Genomic DNA, 27,108 nt, shown 5'->3' on the forward strand with positions numbered 1-27,108 from the left:
GAGGACTGCAGGAGGGAGGGCAGAGCCCTGCCACAGGCTTAGCAGCCATCAGTGACTCCCCTTTCTGCAGCAAGGACTTGCCTCTGGATCCCGGCGCAGACACCGTGGGGTGTGCATCTGCTGCAGCCCTTCTCCCCCAGCCCAGCCACCACCTCTCACAGGGACATCCAGGCTCCACATCATTTCAGCGTGCATATTTATCGCTTTCCCCCCGCAAGACATGTATTTGAATTTACTCTTGGTAAACATAACCACAGGAGATGCAAATATGTGCCGGGGAAGCATAAATAACTCCACACAGATAGACACACACACAGACAGCAAACACAGACACGGTTCACCAAGGGAAACCAAGAAGTGCAGAGCACGCCCTGAGGCTGCCACCAGTCCCAATGGCTTTGCTCTCATCCACCAAGCCAAGAGGATTTCTCCTGCTCTTGCTTTGCAGCAGCTGGTGGGAGAATAAAGCTGGGGAGGAGGAGTCTAAAGTTGCAAATAGCCCATGAAAGCATCATGGCAAGTCCTGGCTCTGCAGTTCCCTGCAATCATTTCCGAGGAATGGTTCCAGTTGTAGGAAGTTGCAAGTCTTTCACAGTGTGAAAGGGTGGAGGGGCATGGGGACCACCATGAGGGAGGAGCAGCAGGTCATCTTGCAGTGTCCCAATTGCAGCCAGCAGATAAACCTTCACGTGGGAACATCGGGGCTAGATGCTCCACCTAGGTCCTCTTCTGCCCTCTCTAAGGTGCTGATTCTTCTTTAGCTGAGAATTATCTTCAACGGGACATCATGCGAACAAACTCTGCAACCAACAAGAAAAGACAGCCCTGAAGCAGAAGACATCCATGATGCCAAACTCAGCTCTCATTCCCTGGAGACAGCATGCAGCCAGGGTGAAACTGGGAGTCCACACACTGCCAGCAGGTCTGTGCCACTCTGTGGCTGGCCCTGGAGAGCCCACACAAAATGGGCTTTAATCCTTGCATTAGGTAAGGCGATACGATCCCTCTAGCAGCTCAACTCATTGCCTCAGACTCCTTCCCAGCTAGCGTACAGTCTTGTTCGCACAAGCAACTCCTTGTGAGACACTACTGCAAGTGTTGTCTCTCTTCACTGTAACTGCAGGGAACCTTGATTTACAGCCTTGGGAACCCAGCAGGATTTCTTAGTAAGCTTTCCACTTCACAGGGACACCAGAGTGGGAAAGCACTAGTGTTTTGCTAGGTACCAGCATTTTTGTAGAGAAAAGTTTACTTTGATGGACTTCTTGTTTCAGAGATACAGGTTAACTGTAAGGATACCCTGGATCTATTTCCTCAGCACTCTGCAGCTTGTGAAGTCAATTACAATTGTTCAAATTGAGTGGAAATGCCATCAAATATAAATGTGTTTTCATTCTGCACTTGAATTGCTGAGGGACTAATAACTCCGCAAAGAGGAGGGCAATGGAAATTACCCCCTTGACTTCTCCGTTTCCATTGATGGAGCTGTCCTTTGACAACCAAAGCAGCAGCTCACAGAGAAAATGATACTGGGATAGCATTTCATGTATTTTAGCTGTCTAACATAATTTAGCTGCGCGAAACAAGGAGGGCTACTGTCATGTAATCAGCCAAGTGCCTTAGAACAACTGCAGCTACCAGATACTTTCTAGGGACCATTTCTATTTTTTTAGCATTTTCAAAGCCCTCACAGACTTCAGTAATCCTGAGGACTGAGACTCCTTGTCATGTAGGAGGCCCAGGAATGCCTCTGAGCCAAAACAATTATGTCCATTTTATTTTAATTCCGTAGTTCCTGCGCTTCACCCTTACTGCAAAGGGATGTCTGGATTTGCCCTAGGAAAACAAGCAGCCTGCCACGGTCTCACACCTTCCAGCTCTTATATCCGCTTAGCTTCCCTTGCCAGAAACCCTGCGCTCTGTTAATATTGCTCCTGCCATGGCTAATGGCTAGGATAGTAGCCTAACCACTCTTATTTTTCCAAGTCCTTCTGCCAGGAAAAGTGGGAAAAGAAATGAATTATCTCTAGGATTTAACATGACACCTCTAGATCAGATATCTGTAGTCCTAGTGAGCTCATCTGGCACGCCACCATCTTCTGGCATAAAGGCACAGAAACAAATTCTCTATAAACCCGGATAAGAAGGTGAGCCAGAGGAAACAGAAGGTGCAATGCATTCTCCAAACCAATCCAGCCCCCTCACAGCTCTTGCCATAGATTAATAGCAAGGAAAATGCCCCATAAGAAGGCGGCTAGTGTAGCACACGTGCACCAGGATCTGCTTCTCTGTGAAGGGCATATCTCTTACCGTGCTAGAGTTATGGACAGAGACCCAATTGAAACTGAGATGCAGCAAGAGATGATAAACAAATGAAGACTTCAGCTAAGGAATTTCCTGTGTGGGCCAGTATTTTCCATTTTCCTCAGCTGACTAGGAAAAAAAACATGTCTTGTTTGCTTTTTTCTCCATAGGTCAGATACCTGGGCCCTGAGCATGCAAATCTTCCCTTCCGCTTCCACCTCTGAGTTGAAATTCTGACTCATACCAGAGCAGATGGACAGGGAGAGTTCATCACTCCTCACCTTCAAAGTCAACACGCCCATCTCCATTCAGATCCACATCCCGGATGATCTCTTCGATATCCCGATGGCCCACCTGCTGCCCTAGAAGCTTCTTCATGGCTTCTCGCAGCTCGCTGGTGCTGATCTCCCCATCACCATTGGTGTCAAACTGCAAGTACAGGAAAAATACCAGCAGGGGAAACACAATTAATGGAAATGGATCTTGCTGTGGGTTGGATTTCGGAATGTCCTGCTCCTGAGCACCCTATTTTTCCTGCATTCCTTTTGTGTCCCTTCTTTTCCTCCTTTGGGTGCCTTTTGGATTCAGTCTGTCTTTCCTGCTCAGAAACCCCTTGTAACCGCTGTGTCTGCACCAGCTTTCCTTTTCCTTGCTTCAAGGGCTCCCTTATCTTAGTGACTTTCTCTGCTCCTCCCTTTTTTTCATGCCTGGCTTGGCTCTTTCTCTGTCTTCCACTGTGCTGTTCTCTCCTCCTCCTATCCTCTTCCCCAGTGGGTCTTCTCTCTTTCCTGTCTCCTGCTGCTCACCTCTCTGAGGGACACACAGTAGGGAGCACTCACCTCTCTGAAGGCATCGCGGAGCTCTTTTACACCAATCATGTCTGCAGTTTCTGCTAGCAGCTTTGGTCCCATCAGCTCGACAAAATCTTCAAAATCCACATGGCCACCCACTTGGGACAAGACGAAAGATCGTGTGTAAGAACTCCATGTGTTAGCCAAGCTCAGCACTCACTTTGCACTTCTGTGTGCCCCAGAGAGGGCTTGGTTCTCCAGGAAGCAAAGCACAGAAGGTGCAGGGTAGTGGAAGGAAAAGCAGAGGTAGTTTCACACTGTCTTTTTATTTTCTGGGTTGTGCGCTAGGTGGAATGAGCCCAAGCTATTCCATCCGAGGCTGCCATGGACTGTCGCATCCCTATGGCATCACATGTGAGGTATTACAGGCTTGATCGCCCTGGTGCTTATAGCAACCCTCTGCTGCGCCTGTGCCAAAGGGCACGGCAAGGGCACAGCAGGACGTTCCTGCACGGCCTGGGCAGTGCCCTGCAGCAGTGGCGGAGTCTTGCTCCGTTAGCAGTGGCTAATGTACGTCCAACTGTTTATTTGCGGTATTAGCCCTTTTTCTTGTTTGTCCTCTATCTGAAAGCTGACAATAACACTCTCAAATTCCTAAGCACTTGTGTACCAGGTTTATCAGCTTCGTTTGTGTGTGACTGGTTGCGTATGTCACAACTGTGTTCCTTCCCTTGACCAAGTAATTTGTCCTTTTTACACCATCACGTGTCAGAGATAACATGCACTAAATATCCTTTTCCCACCCGGCTGAGGGTAATACCCTGCACTGCCACCGAAAAGAGGCAACAAAAAACGATGGTGAAAGACAATGGACACAACACAGTTACAGTGAATCGGATGCATTTGACACATTTTTCCATGACTCCAGCACATGCCCCTGTCTGACACTGCCAGCACAGCTCGCTCGCAGCCCGTCCCCAGGCACACAGCAGATCCATGAACACACTCCACAGAGCGAACAGCCCATGCATCACCCATTCCAACCAAAGCATCTCCATCTTCCCAGGCTCTTCCTTCAGTCCGACAGCATCTGACAACAGCTTCGATATGACAACACCCACAACCCGTGCACAGGCGGCTAACTGCCCACAGCAAGGGCAGTTTTATACCTGACAGCAGAAGCACAAAGAACAACCCTTGTACACACTGTTCCCATACAGCATATCCACACAGTCCCTTTGTCTGGTAAGCAAGAAACAAAGGCACCAACTGCTAGGGACCACAAATGAACAGGAGATGACAGGGAGCAAAAATGAGAACAAAAAAAAAAAGAGAGGAGAAAAAAAAACCAACAAAGGAAAAGAGACAGCAGGGGACTGAGAGAGCCCGAGGCAGTGACGCAGGGCACAGCAGCAACAGGGAGGTACAGCTAGGTGGGTATTACTCACGGTTCATGTTGATCTGCTGGGAGAGCTCTATTAGCTCCATCTCAGTAGGCATGTAGCCCATGGTTCGCATGCAGTTCCCCAGGTCCCTGCAGTTAATAAACCCATCCTTGTCTTTATCAAACTCCTTAAAGGCTTCTCTTAATTCTGTGGGAACGGATCCAAAAAAGAATAATATTGTCACTGGCAGCTTGAAATACCTTTTCCAATAAACCTCCCCAGAATGAGCAGCACTTTATGAGGCCAGATTCCCTAAGATAATCTGTATTTTCCCAGCAGATCTCACTGCAAAGAGACAATGACTGGAGCAATGTTAAGCTCTTCTATCAGCAGCACTGCTGACCCATTGCTTACAGGAAAGCTTGCTCAGATTACCAGTGCCATGAACCGATCATTCCTAAACTTCACTCCCTAAAGAAACTGGAAGCAGTAAGTTTTCCCAGCTTTCACTCCTGCACTATATTATATAGCACTCATTGTAGGCATTAGCAGGTAAAACAGCTTCCCTGGAGCCATACTGTTGTATCATGCTCTATGGCACTTTCTGTGGGAGCTGGGGTGGAGAGCAGTTCCCTGACAGCTAAAATCCTGTTACTTTACCTGTCCTCCCACCCTGACGAAGCTGGAATGGATGCAAATTCCTAAGAGTCAGCACTCTTGCAGTTTTATATATTATTTCTTTTTACTGGGGTTGCCGGGAATTATTCCAGTAATTGTCTCCCTTGATTTGCCCCAAATTATTTTTACCCCATGACAGCCAACCTGGAAAGGCCAGCCAGCAGCTTTTCACTGGGCAGGGAGAAAGGTGACACAGAAGGAGCAACAAATTTTACCTTCAATTTCTTCTGGACGCAGTTCTCTATCCTGCAAAAAGAGAACATACTATATTAAAGCTTGCCACAAACATAGCTTCAGAATAGCACTTTTTGGTGCAAACAGTTCTGGGACAAGCCAGAAAGTGAGAGAAGAAACAAAAAGGTGATGACATGTTTAATACCATCTACCTAGGAAGGCTTCCCAGCTCTCCTCCCCAGTGGGGCGGGTGTTAGCCTGCACACCTCCCTGTGGAAGCCCGGCTCCATCTCATTTGCTGGAAAGTGGGATGACAGGTGCTCCCCTAAAATAGAAGAGACCTGGGCCAGCACAGCAGTACATGTGGCCTCCCCACCTGATGGTACTATGAGCACTTTCATGAGGCTTCTGCATCATTCCCCAGTACCAAGTCCTGCAGCAGGGACTGGGCCCGCAGCGGTTACGATCTCCTCTAGAGCTCTGACCGTATTTCCTACCACAGCTCCCGCTGACACAGCCAGATCAAAACAGCTGGAAGCAGTCCCTGTAACCAGCGGGTCTATAACACCGTCTGCTTGGATCGCTGCTTGATCCCTGTCCTTCTCGCAGGACAGAGACACCCTTACAGCCAACGTCCCAGTGCCATCTCCTACAGCCAGTCCCCACAAAAAGGTAGGAACTTCCCCCTTCCCCCAGCCTCAGCTCCATATACAAGTATTTTGAAACCAGGCATGAAGGCAGACACACAACATATACACCATCAAGGTCATCTACAAACAAAACAGGACAAGGATTCACCATGTTCAGGAAACACTGCAACTTCAAACATCCAATTTGAATTTCTCGGAAGAAGGGGGAGGATATAAAAGAGTATAGGAAAATTCCAACACTGCACCAGGAAGAAGAGACGAGCATGGAAATGCACTGCTTTCTGGTTTAAATGCCCTTTCTAATTCCTCTCATGGCTCCCAGGCAAATCCAAAACATCTGAGAATTTGGAAACACAGAAACGCAATCTCTTTGGTCGTCTCACTCTCGGCTTTTTCCCCTCAACCGTGGGGAGTTTCTCCTTGCCTTCCAGGTGTCCTCCAGCCTCACCACACGTCCCTGCAGACGGTGCCCTTGAGCAGTTTGAGAAGGATGATTCTTTGCTATTTAACCACAGGCTCCTCTGGAAACTCTAATGGCAGCTGCTCAGAGTGCCTAGCAAACTAGGACACACACTGGTTTACGTCTGTGCAAAAGTGGGCTGTGCCAGAGAAATGACCAGCGTGCCACTCATAACCTTCCCAGAGGCATCTCTCTGCTGGATGGAACTGCCGGAGCGCGCTGGCTCTGCCGTTTCATCCCTCACAGACCTGGTATTTTCAAACATGTCATCCCATTTGTTCTGCTTTCATCAACATGAAATATTAAAACAATTCAAACTGCTTAGACCGGATGCAGGAGGCATTCTCGCCCTCCTGCCTCAGATAAAACAGCAGATGAACACCACCCGTGATCAGCACCAACACCTTGTGCACCTCAGAGTTCACAAACATTACTCCCCGGGGATTCCGCTGTGTGCCGACAGCCGGCTGGGAGCGGCAGCAGGTGAGAGGTTGGATTACCACCGCCGTGGTGCGAAGGGTGCTGAGACTCACCCGCGGTAACCGCTGTCTTGTGAGAGCGGCTGGGGCAGGACCCAGGCCATCCTCCAGAGCAGCTGCCACAAGACCATCCTCCTCCTCGCTCACTGAAGATCACACTGCAGCCAACATGACTGACACATGTCAGAAATGGGGGCTCCAGCACCGGCTCTGATTTGGCACACCAGGGCATTTGCGTTTGCAAGGCTCTGAGCATCTTTGCACATGCAGATTCTACCATCAGAGAGCCACAGACTGCGAATGCAAAAGGAGGGGGAGGGTTTATGTCCCTCCAAAAATCTGACTCAAGCGATAACTAACGTCATGAAGAGGTTTTCTGTTTAAAATTTGAAAGAAGATCCCCTAAAATGATAAAGGAGGAAAACTGCTTGGGAAGAAATGGGCTGAATCACCCTAAAGCTTTTGGAGAACATATGGAAAAAGGAATAAAACTGTTCGGAGAGTTTAGATCCCAGATATGAGCAGAGGTGACCCTCAGAGAGTCCATTATACGTAACGATCTTATCCTCATTTATTTCTGTTCTGTGCACAATAAATCCTGTTGGTCTAGAGTCAGTAAAAGTAAAGCTGTTTATCAGATGCACTCATTCTACATCAGGGTAGTTAGAGACATCGCTAATCCTATTTTGCACACTTCTCATGGTTCTGTGAGTTTCCAGGGTCTAAACAGCACAGATACTGGTCCAGCTGTGAGCCTTCCCCCGGGAGCTGGACCTGCCTCTGATGTTGGGCGGCTCTGTGCACGTGTGCTTGTGCGAGTATCACATTTTGTGTTTTAGTGAACTGGCCCAAGGAATATTTGATCACTTACTGGCTGAAGGTTAGGAAGAACAAAAGCTATTTGATCAGTAACGACTCTTTTTTTGGGTTGCTGGTTGAAGAAAAGGATTCAGAAATTAAGATCTAGGTGTCTCCTACAGCTGTAGATAACCATATTAACGCACAAGCAAGACAGAGATTTCTCACCAAGGCAAGAAAGCTCTGACGCTCAGGTAATCGGGGTGAGCTTTTTTTCACCAGAAGAATATGGAATGCACTGGGTGAATATCTGAAAATGCACATTTTCACTCATACATATGCATAAAAAGTGTGTTAATGTGTTTGTGTATGTCTTTAAATCCATGTTATTGTAGGAATCAAATGTTTATGTGCAAAAATGTTTTACTTCCTGTAAATATACAACACTGAGGTGTTTATTTCTGGATATTTAATATGTCCAGGTGTGCACATTTGAATTTACAGACAAACAGGTATTTTTATTGTTTGCATATAAATGCACACACCAGATGCATACGAACACAGAGTTTTGAACAGGTGTGACTGAATGGATGGATGTGGTTTTGCTATTTATCTGTGTGTGTATGGGTAACAGCATGGGGCAGTCTGGCACTACTTGCAAATATGAGGACAGACTGATGCTCTCTGCTTTCTTTGGCTGGCATTGCTACAGTGTCGGTATGACAGTGTACAAGAGATTGTGTTTGGGTATCTGTGAGGAGGCAGGTTTCTGCTGGGACTAGTGTGCTCACTGTGAGCTGACAGGACAGTATCAAATATGGGCATCTCTGTGGGACGGCTTGTTCCCATACGGATGCCTCAATTTGTATTTAAGTGGCTACTTAGGCCTTAAATGCTAATCTGAGCCTCTGGGAATGAGATGTGGATGTCTTGCTGGAATAACAGCTTTGAACACTAGACTCCTCCTGAGTTCATATGATTATGTAAGTCCTGAAGTCCTAAGTCCTTCTCCTGAGTCTGTACGATTATGCCTACTTCAGTGTAGGCTTGGCTCTATCTTCCATAGCTGCACTTTTAGAATTCTCCTCTCTTGGTGTCTGGGCACGGGGATATCTCTGCACATCCGTCAGGTTAGACATTTGCCTGTGATTCTATTTGCGCTTGGAGCTGGAGCCGGGATGCTTGAGAGCTAGGGCTGCGGGTTACAGAGCTCCACGCAGATGGAGCACGCGGGCAGCTCCACATCTCCGGCTCGCATCCAGGTGGTTTTGTGTGTGTCTCGCCCGGCTGGGTGTAACTTACGTACAGGCTGCCTGTTTTCTGCGAAGCCCTTCCTCAGGAAGATGCATGCTGGCCCCAGCAGGTTGTGCATGACGGCGCAGTTCTGGGCCAGCACCATGAGCGGACCCTGGTACTCGCAAGCCGATGGCCCCTCTTCGCTCGTCTGGACAGCCTTATAGCACGTCTTCTCCTCATGGCGGATCTTCCCAGCCAACGAGCAGCAAGCAAACAACACAACAGAGGATGTTACCTCCCTGTCTTGTCCAGCCGTTCCTCTGAAGTTTTACTGAACCGCCTCGCAGAGACATTATTTCTAAATTTCCTTCATCTGGTCCACGCTGCGTGCCCCCCCACCAGTCTATCAGGATTTGTACAAAAGCAGTAAGTTCAGGAGTTCCCTTTCAAAAGCTGATAGAAGTACAACCAACCAGGAGAATTTCTCTTTTAAATGACATCAAACTCTCAGCACTGCTCACAACTACCCAGACACAGCCCAAAGGGCCACGCTCCCGCTATCAGCCCCAGAGTTAACGATCCCTTGAATGAACCGCAAAGGATGAGCACAGCCCAACCTAACGGTACGTGTGCCGGCCCGTGCCCAGAGCGGAGCTGCTGGCAGAGCCACATCGGCCAGGGCATCCCCAGGAGACCAGGCAGAGCCTGCACAAAGGCACGGCGTCAGGCTCCGTGTTACATTTCAGCAGCACAGCATCACGTTTCATAATATTATTAGAAGGCCGTTTACAGCATCAGGGGGCTCTGCCAACTGCAGGCTCACACTCCCTACGCCACTTCTAATTAGTTACATCCTCAGGGTCTGAGGCAGTCACTGCTCTGGCCTCTTCTAATCACTGCCAGTCCCAAAGTGGAGATCAGGCACGGGCACAACATTTTTGTGTGTTTGCATTTGCACATTTTCCTAAGTGCACACGTCCTGCTAAGCTAGAGCTCCAGAACAGAATCCAGCACTGGATTTTATAAGGAGGCACTGCTTTCCTTTTATAGAAATGCATTTCCCTGGCTCTGCAAGAAAACTCTTATCCTGATATTCCCATGCAGCTATAAAAAGCCAGCACAACCCACAGGACCCTTGGTTTTATAGAATAAACATTAATCATATATCAGATTCCTCTTCAGGAATGATTCTACTTTTACAGCCAGTATTCCCAGGGGTGATCAGAGAAGCTCTGTCAATTGTCATTGTCTCTATTAACCCTTTCCTCAAAGCCTGAGGTGCTTTTTCAGGCTAAAAGACCAGATACACACACACCACCCATTCACACTCGTCCGAGTCCGTTGTGTTGTGTTTTCCAAGTGCTGTTGTACCGCACACATGGTTTGTTGTTCGCATTTTTGTACACAGTCTTACACCAACCTGCTCCTGTATAATGTCACGTGAATATCAAGCACCAAAACAAGAACAACTCAAAAAGCAAGCCATGGAGAAAGAAAATGATGAGGCAGAAAAGCATTTTCATTGCGGTCATGGATGAGGAAGAAATCTGTCTCTGATTAAATCTGACACATAGGACACTTGTCCTTAAAAGCCTGAAAGATGAGCATCCATCCACAAATGGCATATTACTAGCTCAGCTAAATGTCAAGGCATCTGTGTGCAACTGCACAGCTCCGTGATATCACTGCAATGTATTTTCAAAATTATCGGCTTTATTTCCTGGCACATTTTTCAGTTTAATATACCAAATAATATGGATCACTTAAAATAGCCCATATCGGTCCTGTGTTTAATTCCACTGAAGCCACGTGAAAGATCGAAGGCCCCACAGCCCCTAATCCTTGTTTGCTGACCCTTCCAGTCAATAGTTTATTACCAAGCTACAGAGCAGTACCATAGAACAGTCATCCCACTATTTTCCTGTGTGGACAGAGACTGCCAGTTTGATGAAACAGTTGCCAAGAGCCTCCAAGGATCCTGACCAGACAATCAGACGCAGTGCCAGGACAACCAGCTTCGCAAGACCCCGACAGGGGATCCCTGCCCTGCTCTGCCACGGCAGGCAAGATTTATGGCATTTGATGTTTCCTCTGCCAGCAGCCCCCCAGGTTTCCCCTGCAAGTATCCCCACAAGTTCCCTCTACCATGTTCTTCCTACGTCCCGGCAGAGCCGGGAAGGGAGCTGTGATACGGGTACGGGGCAGAGCAACGTCAGCCACCTGTTACGGGGGAAACAGCAGCGTGCACAACAAGGGAAATGCAAGGACAGGCCTGGGGAGCTCAGGCTTTCCCTGTCCCTTCCCTGGGCAAAGGACCACAACCCTTCCTGGCTGAGTCCGGCCCTTGGCTGTGTCAGACCAGCAGATCATGGAGAGGGAAGAGACCGGGCCGATTTCAAGACGGCTGTAGCAATGGTGAAGGGTGGCAAAATGAGGGACCTGGACACCAAAGCTTTCTCCTTCTGCACACCAGAAGCACAACAGGTTTCACCTCATTTCCCTGCCTGTGTGTCAGAGGGACTTTGCAGAGCGGCAAGCCCAGAGGGGCCTCCTCACCCCAACTGCAGTGCCTCTTAGAGGGAAAGGCAGCCAGGCTGGCCCTGGGGTCACTGAGGGGACGCTGTGACAGTGGGGAAGTGAAGCTGCCAACAACAGATGCTGTGGAGACAAAGCTTGAGCATCGCCACCCCAACAGGCAAGGCATTCCCGGTGTCAGCCAGTCCCAGACCAAGCCAGCTGGTGCCTGGGAGTGACTCCCAAATTTCCAGTTGAAATCATGTATTCAAGAGATCAGTCTGTCACCCAGGAGCAGCTTTCACACACATCGTCCACAGTTCCTCCTCTTTACCATTTCAGCAAAATGAATTTGCCCAGTGTAAAATCTGAGAAGAAAGACCAGGATCATAAAACAGCCAAGTGAAGATGTGCAATGTTAAGACTGATCTGCAAAGCCACTGCTATAGTCATGTGTGTCCTGACCAAAAGAACGGCACAGCCCCAGGACCTGTCAGGATGAGTGCCCAAAGCCTTAATTCATGGCTAGCTGGAGTAACGTCTGAGAAATTCTCTATTTCAGCTTTGCAACTTTCTCTCTTTAGTCCTGCCATCCCAGGCTTTCTAACTAGGCACAAAGTGCATTATTTGAAGCAGCTTTTAGAAATGAAAGCATAAATTACCTAAAAGACTGACGACACAGAGTTTATAAGTTCTTGAATCCACTTTGATTCAAGCAGCCTGGCCGCACGTCAGACTTTAATTGCAATCGCTTTGATCACGTTGAGCACAGCTGCAGCCAACTCCTTTTATTGCAAGTTGGAGGTGACCTACAAGCAACCAAGTTAGTTTTTTGTATGTGCAACATTTGGGTAAACCTCAACTACTTCTGCCTCTCCCTGAAGGTCAGCCTGACCTAGGGACTGGTCCCAGCACTGCCTAACTGCTTGGTGATGAATTCCCTCCTCGTGTATCCCAGCTCCCCCACAGCAGCACTGGGCCATTACTGGCTTTGTTTACAGCAGCCGAGATAAGAAGAAAACTGTGTTTCTACACAGAAGAGGCAAATCTTTGGCCAGAAGAAACTCCCTGCTAGGGAGGTCCTCTCCCGAACAGCTCCCTCCCAGAGGAGCTCTCCTGGGTGGCAACATCATCAAAGCATCCTGATGGTACTTGGCATTTCACTGTCGGCAAGGTCTCCACAGAGGTAGCTCCTCATTGCAATACTTCGGATGCTTAGCATAACTTTTTCACTTCCGAGGAGTGAATTGCATAGCTTTTTGCTGAGTTATTAGATTTGCGGCGATGCCAAGTGAGAACCGTGCAGCTGACAGGTACACGGTGCTGCAAGACCTCCCTCAGTCAAACAAGAAATATTTCTGGGGCACATCATTCCTGTTTCCATCTAGTCCCTAACAGCAGAACCATTCCTGAATCTAATTAGTCCTGGGATCACTGTAAAACCTCAGCACAGAGCAGACTGCGGGTTAAAGCCTAACAGATACACACGGCAGCTTGCAGATGAAGTCCAGCTGGGCCCAAGCACGCTGACACATGGGCCGAGCTGATGTGCGACACGATGCACGAACACGCAGCCAGGGCCCAGCGTATCCACTCACAGAGGCATGGACAAACAGATCACAGAGAAAAACATGCTTCTGTACCCAAACACATACCAACAAAACTAGATGTGTGCATACGCAAGGAGGGAGATACATAAAAACACTCACATGGCTACGTGCAGACTTCTGTGAGGACATCCACGAGCAGGTATCCACATACACACAGCGCCGCACAAGCAGGGATACGTGTGTGGCACACAAATTCCTCGCCTGTACGCTCACAACAAACACTGCATGCCTGCTCACGCACCTCAGGATGCGTACGTACAGACACACATGTGCTTCAGATGGGCTCATTCTCACGCAACGACAGGAACACGTACAGACACGCCCGTTTGCACGGACACGGATATACGTCCCTACAGAAACGACACACGTGACTGCAGTCATGCAGGTGTCCCTCAAGCGAAGCAGATGCACACACACAAACTCACGCAGACGCACGTACATCAGGATACCCACACAGATGTGTGCCAGCACACTGTGCACGTTGACAAGCACAAGCTCGCACGTACCCAGAGGACAGCCATACGCACACGCGGCACAGGACACAAGCCCACTCGTGCACAAGTATGCACACATTTATTTACACACGTTATGGCTCTCAGCATCCCAGGCTCTAACGGCTGCACTTGCACCAGCAGCTCTTACAAAAACGTCTGGCGTAGAGAGCTGAACCCTTCACACACATCTCTGTGTTTCTCCCACCTCCCATTCCCATCTGCCCACGACGTCACCCATCCCAAAAAGCAGGGCTGGAAACGCACAACGCACTTTGATTCGGGGAACATACCTTTTTTGAGAGGTTTCTCAGTGGAGACTTCACACAGTTGCCCATAATATGTTGAATCTGCCTTTCCGGTGGACTTGGTTATAAAGGAACTGAAGCAATTGATCCCATTAAAGGTATTCCTTGGGAGCAAAGCAAGAAAGGCAGTGCCAGGCAAATCCAAACAGCTACTGGCTGCTGGGACTTCCCTCTTCAGGGAGCTTTTTCTCTCTCTGCCTCTCTCTCTCCGTGTTTTTACTTTATGTTCACTTTCTTGAAGAGATGAAGCAGGAAGGAGAGGGAGGGGAGAGAAACAGAGAGAAAGAGAGGGAGAGAGGGAGAGAGAGAGTGAGAAGGGGAGAGAGAGGGAGGCGGATGTATAATCTACATCAGATTAATGTTCAAATCCCTCCCACCCCCCTCAATCTGCAGGCAAGATTGTTTCACTCACGGGAGAGGGCTGATTCAGGGAGAATTAAAACAGAGAGGCACCACAAGAAGTGATTTCAGTGATTAGTTCAGCGAATCCAGCTAGTTTGGGTTCGCACAGCCTCTGAACATCGCATCCCTACCCACCCCCCTTCTAACCCCTCTCGGCTTTTCAATCACCAGAGAGCTAGGCTGGCCAGAAGGCAATCCACTTAGGGGCTTGGAGCAGAGTCCAGAGCTCGTTTCAGAGCAGAAATGGACCATTTATCTGTGTGGGACCTGTTTCAGCTTAGAAATACCAGCAGACCTACAAGTCCCTCATTCTTTTCCTGCCACGGTGGAAGCAAGCCTGGAGGCAGCGGTCCAGGGACCCTACAACACTCTCAGCCCCAGGACAGTCATTTTTAACCACGAGGGAGAGACTTTGAGCCAGTCGTGCAGCCAAGTTTTTCCAGCTTTCTGCAAGTAGAAATCAACTGGCAGTTCACCTGCACAAGTCTGCCAAAGATGGGCTCACACCCGAATCCTAAATCTGAATAGCCCCAGGCGAGATAATGTGAAGCAAAGAATGTGAACGTCAGATCCATCCATTCCACGTCCAAGCACCCAAGTCCTGGAATAAGTAAGAGCCTCCTAAACCTAGAGCCAGCACTGAACTCTGGACCTCAGGCCTGTCGTGGTAACAGAATAATCTCTGAAAGAAAAGGGAGGAGTCCCCAGTACATTTTCCTCTGATCTCAGGCTGAGCATAAGAGCATTCAGCCTGAAAAGAGATTTAAATGGCATAAAAAACTCACCAGCGCACCCAGGCAACAGGATCTGAACAGGATAGTGAATGCACCCTCAGCTATGAAGCCACCACAGCTGCAGCTCCACAGTGCTAAGAAGCCATGGCATGAAGAGATATCTCCTGCACGAACTGTGAAGACCAAGATGACACTGACCCTATCTATGCAGCAGGCTGGGTGGACACTCAATTGTTCAGCTGAAAGATTTCACAACTTTCTTTGTAAGTGTGGTTCCAAACAAAAGGCTCTTCAAAGACCTAACCCATGGGCTGAGTACTTTCATCACATCCATTTTTGTGCAGGAGCCAAGCACTCACTCTCCTGGCAGCTTGAGGGCTGTAGGACAGAGAAGGATAAACTACCAATGTCACAACAAAGCAGGGATTTCTCTGCTTCCACCCTGATGGTGCTGTGGCAAATTAAACATGACTGTAAGGTGAATCAACAGTTGCTTTAGAGCCTAGAGGCTTCTTCCACCCGAGGAGATGAGTTTAGGAGTCCAAACACAAGAAGAGTCAACAGCTTCTCCAGTTCCAGTCGCAGCCAGAAGTGCAGAGCAATGCTGGATGGTGTTTCTTGCTCTTCCTTGTACCAACCACTTCCCAAGAGTGAAGGCAGTGGAACAGCCTCCTCTCAGATCCTCTCAACTCCTTCTTCACTCCGTGGCCTGAGAAGGAGCGGCACAAGGGCCCACAGGCCCTCCAAAGCAAAAAGCTGCAGTAGAAGACACTGGAAGACACCCCTTCTACCCAGGGCAGACTGAGAGAGGGACAGACAGGATGGGGAAGCTCTGGTCTGGAAGATCTCCATAGCAGAGCCCACCCAGGACCCCTGGCACTGGAGAAATACAGTCACTCCCTGGGGGCTGCGCCAGCCCTGGGCCTCGCAGCAGGGGACATTGCAGGACGATGCCAAAACTCCCAGCTTCTCTCAAGGCTGCCATCTTTAGCTCTATTGCTCTTTCCCCTCTTAAAGCAGCTAATGGGAGGCTGATCTACCCTCAGCCAAAGTGCCGGTCATTAATAACGTCCTCTGTCAGCCGGAGCCATTCCCTAGGCTCCTTGTTTATTGATGAAGTGCTTGTCTCCCTTGAGCAGAAGCTGCCACACAGCGAGCGAGGCGCCTGGGCTTCTTCCTGAGACAAACGACTCCAATTCCAGAGCACAGGGGAGAGAGAATCGCCTCCCTGCTGCTCATGAATCTCCCCCTGACAGGCAGCGTGGAGGCCAGGAACGTCCTGCAATTGAGAAATGCCCATCTCCTGCATCCTCCCAGAGAGAAGGAGCGGAGCAGGGGAGTCAGGCGTCTCCTGCCAGGAGAATCCATCACAGCCCCCAGACCGCCACGGGACAGCTTTGGAAGACAGCCACTGAACGTGTCTTACAGAGCTCTAAAAGGCTCTCGACAAAAGTTGAGATGGTCACCCTCTAAATATTAGCTTGTACCAGAGCACGTGGAGCCAGCCACCATGGCATGCTGCCACATTCGCCTTCTCTCCTGCTTCTCTTCCCCGCAGTCGCAGGCAGCTGAACGAAGCGTGCAGGGCAGAGTGAGAGGGTTGAGACCTGCTGCCAGGCTTGGCAGGGAGTTCACAGTCCAGGAAGGGAAGAGGCGATGGGAGCCTGCTTGCAGCAGATTTGCAGCACAGCCACAGTCCTTCGACTGCAAGAAATCCGGGAGAGCTGCAAGGGGCCCAAGAGATGCAATTGTAAACAATTGTCTTATCTCCTTATTTATCCTGAATCCCTTAAGAGCAATTGGGCAGCACATCACAATCTAGCAGACAGATCCCAAGGAGGAAATTCACTCTCTACATTGGGATCTTGTTCCCATCACCACCACAGGCAGCTTAAGAGACGGGCAGGAAAGTGGAGTTGGCAGAAAGGTCACTGGAAGGTTAGGTTAGAAGGAACATATTTTCTCCCTTCCTCCACCCGAGGCTGCTGTAAGAGAACAGGATGCTGCGAATAAGTGTGTCAAAAACATTTGTGTGTAGGTGCTGATCTGTGGGTATGCCTATATCTGGGGTAGTCAGTGTGCGTGTGGGAGGGCTGCACATGCATGTATACTGGTTTTCCCACACTGTTCTTTGTGGCAATCACACTGTTCTTTTAAGGTCTGTGGCTCTGTCGTAAACTTTCTAAAAATTGGTAGGAACTTTGTGAAACCTGAGTCTTGCCTATATGCTCGCATCCCTTCCTCTCTCCTGAGGTCCAGGGTGGAGAGCAGAGACTCCAGTGGATGCGGTTTGGCACAGAACGAGGTCTCAGCTCACAGGAAAGACGCATTTGGCACATCGACTGACCTGAGCACGGAGCAGGGAGGAGGCTGGGTGACTTGGCATTGAACAGGGAGTGATTTAGGTGGTTTAATATGTCTGGATTCTTTAAAAAGCAGCAGTGCCGTGCTTCGGGCTGGCACCTTTGGCAGAAATGTTCATTCCATAGGAAAACGTTGGATTCCACCATAGCTAATCACTTGGTAGCTGCCAGAAACTTTATCCAGTGGCAGCAAATATCCAACAGCCACAACAGAAAGAACAAAAGTCAACCCAAAACTTGGGATTGCTTATCAGACCGTAGCTTTGCTTGGCAAAAATTTCCAGTGGAAGTATGGATTTGTACAGGGAGACTGTTCAGATGCCAGGCCTGTTTCAGTGCACGGTCTTTCACTTGCTGGAACGTTGTATCGGATGGTTGTTCTCAACCCAACACACTGCAACAGGGCGATGGCAGTAGGCAAGGGGGGTTAATCTCTGAGGGGAGTACGTAGTAAAGCAGGGAAAAGTCATTCCTAGCATCTTTTCACAGAAATCCATAGTTTTACCTTAGGGCCCATTGCATCTTCCAAGATTTAGTATTTTAAAATACACCACCTTATTTAATTTATCCTAACGGGGCAATAATTTTTGGTCTATTTTTACCTGTTACAAAGTGGAGAGTGCACATATTGATTAGCAGCTTTCAAATTTGCTCCCAATGACCCTTTAGCTGGTGGCCATAGAGCTGTATTTTACAAGAAACCACCCAGTCTTGTTTACTGGATGACCTCAGATGAGCCTAAGCGTTTGGAATTGTTAACATCGTCCCATTGCCAGTGCTGTCAAGGGCTTCATTTCAAAGCTCCTGACCGCTGGAACAGGCACTGGCACTCTGAACTGCTGCGACTGCCTTCCCTCTCTTCTTCTGCGTCAGTCTCCTGAGTGCTTTTGCTGCGCATCGAGTTGTGTCTTCTGACCTCGAATGAACCTTGGATGGTTCCATATTCCAGTCAGACAAGCACAGGTCCATCTCAAGGGGAGGCACCAGCAGGTATTGGTGGATGCGGTCCAGATCCTCATCTAGGGGTAGGAATATTTCTGCAGAGAGTTTGGGAACTTTCTTTGCTGTCAGCTGTTCCAGGAAGAAAGTGTTGCTGACTCATGCTGTGCAAATATTCTCCTCCATTAGAGCAATTGGATCATATTCAATCACAAACAACAGAAAGGTTGTTAAAAAGATCAAGGATATTTTCCATCCCTCTCAAGGTAACAAAGCCTGGACCGTCAACTTCTGTTTAGAACAGCTCTGGCTGTAATGAGCTGGCTTTATTCCGCGTTAGATGAAAAGCGATGGGAACGTGCCATGTCCTGACACCTTCCATGCAGATCTAGTCCGCGTATTTTGCACCAGCTCAACTTCCAAGTCCCTTTGCAGGAGACGTGTTGGCCAGAGCACGATGTGTTGTGGATATTTTCTGCTTTTAAGATCATCAATGGGCTACAAAAAGACAAGCACAAGCTTGACAGCCCAGAAGCTGCTGTGACAACTTGCCATGTATACGCAGTACAAAGATTGTTTAAAAACAAACCCTACGTGGTCTTTTCTCTTTGCTCGGGAATGTAAGAATTGTGAATCACTCTCTGTCTGTCTGGGACTGCCACAAAAGCAGATAATTCTGCCCTGGCTCCCTCTCCTCTTTCAAAGAAGAAGGGACAAGATGTCAGTGTTTGGCTGGCTCACTGAGGCGCTACAGAAAGCGTGGCTGATCATTAGACGAGTAGAGGCCTGAGAACCAATGCTAACCAAACACCCCAGACCAGCCCTGCAGCATCACACGAGACACACCGCCATAAAACTGAGGTCTGCCTCCATTCTACTTTGAGGAAGATCTGACAGCACCTTTAGAAGGATCAAACTGCATATCCCAGCAAGATCTCTGGCTATATCTCAACATAGCTGGTCACAAACTACCTAGACGGTTTTCGCGTTATTTCAGCAGAACTCAGGGGGGTTGCTGGCAGTTTCCTACTTCTTGCCTTCAACCGTCCTGACACGACGCCTCACAACATTACGCGGTTGCCTGTTTCCTTCCAAGGGCAGAGAATGTATTTCATCTGTGTGGGATGAAGCAACGCTGCGTATTCTTTCCAAAGATGGCTGCAAGGTGCAAAGCGCTCTCGGGGATGAATAGGTGGAAAAAATATTAGAATATTGCTAATGACTTCATTCATAGAGAGTATTGAGTTCTCGGTCTTATGCTGGTCCAGAAAGCTACTAAAGACCTAAATACGACCATACAAGCTACGACAGCTGTTTGTCTTTTTTTTCTAAGCAGGGCATTTGATTGAAATCGGAGGATTACTCAAGTTCATGGGCACTGCTGTTGCTCTCTAAGGTCACAGGAATGTCAGAGGATTATTGAAAGGGAGTCCAAAGTTAGCTAGGCGTCTTTTACTGGATGCACACCATATAGCTGCTTGTTATTGGAAATCAATACCACTCATGGACTCATCGGGGAAAAACAGTTACTGAAGCTGCGATGCCACAAAGAACCACAGCTAATTCAGCTGACAAACCCGCCACTCAGCCACTACATCTAAAGCTAAACTCTTCCCTGACACTTTGTTCAAACCCAATATTGCAAGAAACAAAAAAAAAAAGGTGGTACAGGTTGACTGAATTCGCAGTGGACTAATGCAAATGATGATTAATTTATTATTGAAAGATTTTCTTCTCTTAAAAGATAAGCTGAATCTAACCAGAAGGTTTGTGTATTTCCATGCATTAGATCATGCTGCTGTATATTTCATGAACGGAATATTTAATGAATGTTCTTTTAGCTTGGTTTTATATTGATGTCTTTCCATATCCTTTTAAAACAGATTTGTTTAAAAAGTAAATCACTGACAAAGATTAATGTTTGCTGGCAGACCCACTGCAGGCAGGAAGCTTATCCATTGCCCCTCAGTGATTCTGTCCGTCTGGCTCCCATCTCTCAAGCTCTTTACAAGCAATAAACGTGATAAATTTTTCTCCAAGCTGAGCAAGGGGGGAGCTGAGTGGACACGCTCAAGTGGAACAATGTTTTTCTGTGTCCGTTACATACAGAAGACACACGAGACGTACCTTGGAAGGTATGGCAGGTGTCAGAAGGCGGTATGTATGCGTACGCCGATCATTTAAGCGCAGGAATGCATATGCACGTACAGAGGTGGTTGCACAGCCACAGAGAAGATTTAGCAGAGGCTGCACGCATACGGGCTGTGTGCATACAGACAAAAGTTTACACGGCTCTTTGCATCAGGCTGCATGCATAGACACGGGCTGTGGCAACGCATGCAGGGATGGATGGACAGGGGCCGCAGCAGCCCCACGCGAGTACCCGGACCCCCGCGCATACACGCCCGGCAATCCGCGGGACGCCCGGCCCGGTGCTCGCCTCCATCACGGGAACCACGGGGCTGTCCCCGGCTCTGACACTCACCGGGCGGCTCGGGGACCAGGCAGAGGCCGAGCCCCGGCGGCACGGGCAGGCGCGGCGTGCCCAGGATCCGGGCCGGGCCGAGCCCGCCGGCCGGGAACTGGGCCCCGGGGCAGGAGCGGCCCGCGCTGCGCGGCGCCGTCCGCAGCAGGGGGCGCCCTGGAGCCGCCGAGCGCGGCGGGACCGGCCGGGGCCGGGGCCGGGGCCGGGGCCGGGGCCGGGGCCGGGGCCGGGGCCGGGGCCGGGGCCGGGGCCGGGGAGCCCGGCGGGCCCGGCCGCCCCAGCACTCGCCCGGGCGCGGAAGCAGCGCGGGGCGTCTCGGCGGCTGCGGCAGCGTCCCCTTCCCTCTCCGCGCCCTCCCAGGACCCTGCCGGGCCGGAACGCGCCTTCAGAGGGGCCGTGACACGAGGAGGAACAGACGGGGCAGGATGCGGTGCTGCTTCGGGGGTTTTCCCCTCCTAACCTGGGCACCCTCGCCCCGTACCAGCCAGCTAAGACTGCGTAACGGGATCCACCACTACGGCGGTTGGTCATTCTGAGCCAGACGAAGTCTGTTCACCCCAAATTCCTGTGCCCATTTAATGCTGTAAATGCGAAGCGGTTGGGGACCGGGCTCGGTGTGCCACCGGCCCTGCCAGACCGCTGCTTCACCTCACAGCGCGGTACAGTACCGTGGGCTGGCACCCGCCAACCCAGGCCTTCCCCCTTCCCGTCTGCACCCCACAGCGCAACGCCCCAAAGTCTGCGACGCTGGCGTCACCACTCCAGCGCAGCCCCACGCGCTGCAGCCTCCCCTCACCCGTACACGGGGGCAACTGACAATTTCCATGACCGAGCCAGCCACCGCTCTCCCTGCCCCAAGCACAGTCCTGATGTGGCGACTGCTCTTGGGCAAAACTCCCGTTACAACCAGCTGAAGCCGAAGCCATTGGAAAGAACAAGGTCAGCCCGCAGACAAGGAGACCCGCAGGGTGAAAGGCTGGACAAGGTGCTTTTTCCCTTCCCGCTCCCGGCTGGTTTAGAGAAGAATGTTCTCGACGCCTCCTTCCCACACGGGCAGCCTGGGGACTCATCCTGCCCCAAAACGGGGCCACTTCTGTCATCCCGCTTGCCTCAAGGCCAGGTAAGACCTGTTAGGATGAACTGAAGCCCATGAGTAAAGGAAGATGGAGCAGGACAAGAAAAGGAAAATGATAAAGGAAATGCAGAAAGATTCTTTCCCTATTTTACTGGTAACGTGGACGCTGACATTAAAGCAGGAATGGGAGACGGGTGCAGATAGGAGAGGCTTTTAACTCCCTGTACAAATAGAAATACAAAAGCCCCTTTGGCCACAGTGCTAACAGCAGAAGCCTGTAAATACTTAATGATTCCCTACAGCATTGTTTGACCCCTCTGATCCCCATGCTACCAGAGGCAATTGACAGAAAACTGTTGGGGAATCACTTCACTGAAAAATTTAACAGTCAGGCAGGGTGTGAAAGCTAAACGGCTCTGAAAACGGTCAGGTCTCACATGGCAGGATCGCTTGCAAATTAATAATGCATAGCAAAGGCCTGGAAAAAGCTCTTCTTAAAGGTGCCAGCTAGGCCAACACTGTGGCACAGGAGGAATGAAGCGAGGAGAACCGGCAGGTTTCTGTGCCGCTGTACCCGTGCCGCGCTGCGCCGGAGCCCAGTGCCAAGCCGCCGCTGCACCGCAGGTGTTGCTGCCGCATCCCTGCTGCCACAAAACTCTTGCATCGTGGTCCCTGCTGCCACCGCACTGCTGTCCCAGTCTCTGTGCTGCTGTTGCTACTGTTGTCACATTAAAAAACTCTGTCCTGCTGCCAGGCTGCCACCTCACCGCCATCCCAGGTGCAGAGGAATCATTGCTCCTCTGCTGTTACCGACTTGCCAGTGCTCGATACCACACCATGCTGAACCGTGTCCTGTAGCCACACTGTAGGCGCTATACGACCGTCATGCTACACTGCTCTGCAGGGGTACAGCATCCTCCTTTTTGCTCCATGACACTCCTTTAGAACTTGGCCACTCCAACACTATCCTGCTACCAGGCCAAAATTATATGAAACGCCCTCCCCACCCTCCCTTTTCTTGCCACTTTTCCACTTTGCTGCATTATCACACATGCATCCCTCACCAGTTACACCCGTGAGTCACTGCACTGCTCTCCCGTAGCTGCAGGAACACTTTAAAACACTGCTGCCCCACTATCACACGCGTCGTATAACCAGCTTGTACTCACACCGCACTTCTGTCACCATGTCAGTCTGTGGCGTTGCCCTCGTGCTAACTCACAGCCGTGCTTCCAAAACTGCGGCACGGTGGCAACATCTCACTCGCTGCCTTCTGGTGCAGCGGGATGGTGCTGTCTGATCTGACAGCACAGCCCTTTGCTAATATCACGCCAGAAGTAATCACTGCTGTACAGAATAGCTCCCGTCTGGAATATTGTATTACTACATCATTAGACTGCTAAACTCTTCTGTCAGGCTACAACACTACACAATTATCACACCCGTGCACTGCCAAACTCCTACCGCATGGCACCAGTATCGCATCTCTGCTCTGCCAGAGGATTGCGTTACCACACCACCGCGCTGTCAGTGCTGTGCGGCACTGCACGCTAACCCGGTATAAACTCCACAGCAGAGTGCTTTTCTGCAGCTGCCTCGCCGATCCAGTGTGCAAACATGTCATTAGACTAAGATGACATCCTGGCTGATACTAATACATCATTACACCACCCTACATTTGATAATCCAGGTACCACTCAATTACAAAATGGTAAAATGCCCTAAAAGAGTATTATTGCTTTATTACATTAGAACATCACTGCACCAATATAGCATGAGCTTAATTAATAAAATATCACTGCATCCTGTATCCTGGCAGTATTTTAGCATTCTCCTGGAGTACACACCCACAGTGCACTATATTGCTGTGCTGGTTATATAAACACGGCACTTCTGCCTTCACTCCGTCTTTTTTTTCTGCACAGCTACAAATCTGTTTCCCTCAGACACAACCCTGTAGTCCTGGGCTGCTCCTTTTTGCAGTTACTGCAACAATGACATCCTCCATGAAGTCATCCCTGCAATCTTGTCCGCGTATCTGATTGTACCGCTGTAGTGTCTGCATCTGCGGCCACATCACTGCACCACTGTGGAACAACAGGGTGATGTTCCACATCTGTAGAGCTGGGACAAGATATACTGGTGCCGCCGGACCACAGTGCTCTCTGCTGCTGCAGATATGCAGCACTGTGCTCCTCTCCTCCTATGTACTGCAAAATTAGTTTTAACTGTTTCACAGTGGGCTGTGTGGGCTGGAGAGAAGTTCTTGTATTAAATAAATTGTCTGCTGAGCCGTTCCTCTCTTCTAATTACAGCGTGGAGCACACTGGTGCGACAGCACCTGCAGCCTTGTCCTGCAATCCCAGACACTTCTGTACCTGTGACCCTGCCTCAGCCCAGGCTGCAGCTTGGGCTCCTGCAGGTTTAAGTCCTTGCCTGTCTCAAAACATTACTCACATTTTCACACAATGCTTAGCCTTGGTTTCTTCACTCATAGAAACAGAATTTCCATCATTCAGTTCCATGACAGAATTTCCACACTTCTTATCCTTGGGCCTTTATTCATCCCAAGATTTTGATATCACTACAAAAAAAATCTTCACATCTCTCTTCTTGTAACCAGCTCTTTGTGTTTCCCACACTGTAGTTGCCCTTGTATCCCCAAATCCCTTGTACAGCCCACTCCTAAAAGCCAGTCCTAAAATCTCTGCTAGATGGTTGTTCTCTCATAGTTACTTCAAACAAAGCAAGTGAGAGATGAATACAGGGAGAAATCAGAATAAATAATACCGTGCTCTAAAAGAAAGATGTTGGTGTTTGTTTATAAGCACTGGTGCAATATACCCAGTGAAAATATGAAAATCAGAATTGTATCCGTCTCTTTTCTGTAAGGTGCATTGTTCAACACCGCAATTAAATTTTGCTAAGTTTGTGGCTTTCAGAAGTGTCTTAGGACACTGGAATGCAAGCGGCAGAGCAGGTAAAATAAAGATGCTGTTCAGGTAAGGACTGAGTTCAAAACCAGAGAGGTTTCTGTGAGTGGGAGCACTGGCACGGATCTGTTTGTATTTCTGACACTTTGGGGACATACAGCTCCATAGGCTTAAAACCTTCACTTTCCTCAGAACTACAGGTATAGCACACGTCAGAGCTGAAGCCCATGGATTTCAAAGCTCGGTGCTGAAATATTGCTTTTTGTAACCTGGTTGAGCACTGAGCCGCTCACCACGCCCCTCCTTATAGCTACCACAAAATTTTAATCCAGGCTTCTGGTACACCATTGGCACAGGGAGAGCAATACTCTTTCTGAGTTACACACAACCGTAACACCCATAAATAACAGACTGTCAGTGAGGATGCAGAACTGTTCAGGGGAACAGATGTGGTTGATTTTTCTCTGGAGAAGTCCAGATGAACAGAAGTAGATAACACTTCCTAACACCAGATTAAACAAATACGCGTGTCTTACCTCCTTCCACTCAATTGCAAAAATTCTTCTCATTCTCTCCATAATCTTAATTTGAATGGGCACCCTGCAAAGCCTCCCAAACCCACTTAAAAAAAAAAAAAAAACAACAACAAACCCCAAAAATCATAATTCTGGTTTAATCGATCACTTCCAGGACTGGAACTTAGCTGCCCAAGCTACTGGCTTATACCTAGAATTGTGCTTCTGGGAGATTGCAGTTACATTAATCTTCCTGGAGATTACATCTCCCAGTAACATCCCTAAATGGCTCTAAAAGAAAATTTCGAGCCAGTCTCCCTCTGCCTTTTCATTTTTAGAGGGTAACCCTGTTGGGTAATTTCACTACCAGAAGCAGCTAAAAGCGACAGCTTTGTACCGAAAGAGCTTGCAAACACCGAAAGCATCTGTTCCATCCTAACATAGTGACTGGGAAGGCTTCGGAATTGGGTCAGGATTCTTTGGTTTGTTGGTTGGTTTTTTTTTTGTCGTCCTCCCCACTACCTTCTCCTGACAGCTTCTGCCATCAGAAATGATTCATATGCTGATTGTACAGAAATGTACCATAAGGAGATGTAAACAAATAGAGCACAGCAAGGCGGGGAGCCAGAGAGATGGAATCTAATAAGTAAATACATTTTAAAAAATCTGCTTCTCTGACTCTCACCCTCAGCAGGCAGAGCCACAACTTCCCCCGGCGACAGGGAAAGCACCGGCGCTCTCCCCCGCCAGCACCACCCGCAGCACGCCCCGCACAGCGCCCGAGGGCTGCAGGGGGCTCCGACCCGCGCCCACTCCCCGCTCCCCGGCCGGGTGCCGGCCCCGCAGCGCCGGGAGAAGTTGGGCAGGGGCGGCCAGGAAGCAGTGCATTTACAGCCGCGGGGCTCCGGAACGAGGAGCCGAGGGTCCGAGAGCGGGCAGGAGGAAGAGGGGGCGCGGGGAGGGGTGCCGTGCCCCTTACCTGGCCAAAGACCGAGCTGAGCATGGGGTGCAGCTGGTGGAAGAGGGGGTCCGCTTCCACCGACCGGTCGCTGCCGCTGGACTTGGTGGAGTACTTGCTGCTGGATTTGGAGAGGGGTGAAGCGCCTTCCGAGAGCTTCAGGGACTCTCTGCTGGACCTCTGCCTGTGACTGAGGAAAAAGTCCTCCTCCGCCTCCTCCCCGTCCCTGTCTGAGAGCTGATGCGGGTCCTGGGGCTGACCGTGGCTGGCGTGCGGCGGGAGGTGCGGCTGCTGCCTGGATGTCCGCACCGGTTCCTTGCCGCTGCCTCTCCTCGGACCCCCTTCCGCCGGCTCCGGCCGGCTCTCCCCCCGTCCATGTGACAGCTTCCCCGCGCCCCTCGCCCCGTCCTCCCGGACGCCCGGGTGACAGAGCGGCCTGCGGGCACTGGGCTCCCCGGGGAGCGGCTCCTGGCTGCGCTCCTTCCCCGCCTGCCCGCCTCGTCCTTCGCCGTCCCGGCCGCCGCGGGGCTGGGGCTGGGGCCGGGCGCCCGCCGCCCTCCGGCTCCCCGCCGCCTTCAGCAGCGAAGTGCGGGACTCGCTCTTCGCCATGGAGGAGCCGCTCATCGCGGGGCCGCTACAGCCGCATCCCCGGCCGGGCGGAGCGCTGCCGCTGCGGGCAGGGCTGCGGCGCGCCGCTCACGGCATGTCCTGCGGAGACCCGCTTAAATCCCGCACCGCGGCCCATGTGACAGCGCAGACAAAGGCCGCAGACGGGGCGCTCCGGCGGGGGCTGGCGGGCACCGTCCCCCCGCCGGGGCTGCCCCCC

General features: G+C 50.2%; 1 protein-coding gene across 4 annotated transcripts; it reads right to left on the minus strand.

Moving 5' to 3' along the window:
• Positions 1 to 179: 179 nt before the first annotated feature.
• CABP1 (calcium binding protein 1) lies at positions 180 to 27,108 on the minus strand. Of its 4 annotated transcripts, XM_086761380.1 has the most exons (8): positions 26,304 to 26,443; positions 13,864 to 14,112; positions 9,026 to 9,202; positions 5,374 to 5,404; positions 4,544 to 4,687; positions 3,144 to 3,253; positions 2,586 to 2,733; positions 180 to 800 (listed from the first exon to the last, which is right to left on the minus strand). In XM_086761380.1, the coding sequence occupies exons 2-8, from the start codon at positions 13,906 to 13,908 to the stop codon at positions 775 to 777; spliced, it is 681 nt and encodes a 226-aa protein (XP_086617506.1). In that variant the 5' UTR covers positions 13,909 to 14,112; positions 26,304 to 26,443; the 3' UTR covers positions 180 to 774. The 4 variants fall into 4 exon arrangements, with proteins under 4 accessions (XP_086617506.1, XP_086617504.1, XP_086617507.1 ...); XM_086761378.1 differs by lacking the exon at positions 13,864 to 14,112 and having other exon boundaries at positions 26,304 to 27,108; XM_086761381.1 differs by lacking the exon at positions 9,026 to 9,202.

This window comes from Chlamydotis macqueenii, chromosome 17 (assembly GCF_036417535.1).
Source record: "Chlamydotis macqueenii isolate bChlMac1 chromosome 17, bChlMac1.mat, whole genome shotgun sequence".
NCBI lineage: Eukaryota > Metazoa > Chordata > Aves > Otidiformes > Otididae > Chlamydotis > Chlamydotis macqueenii.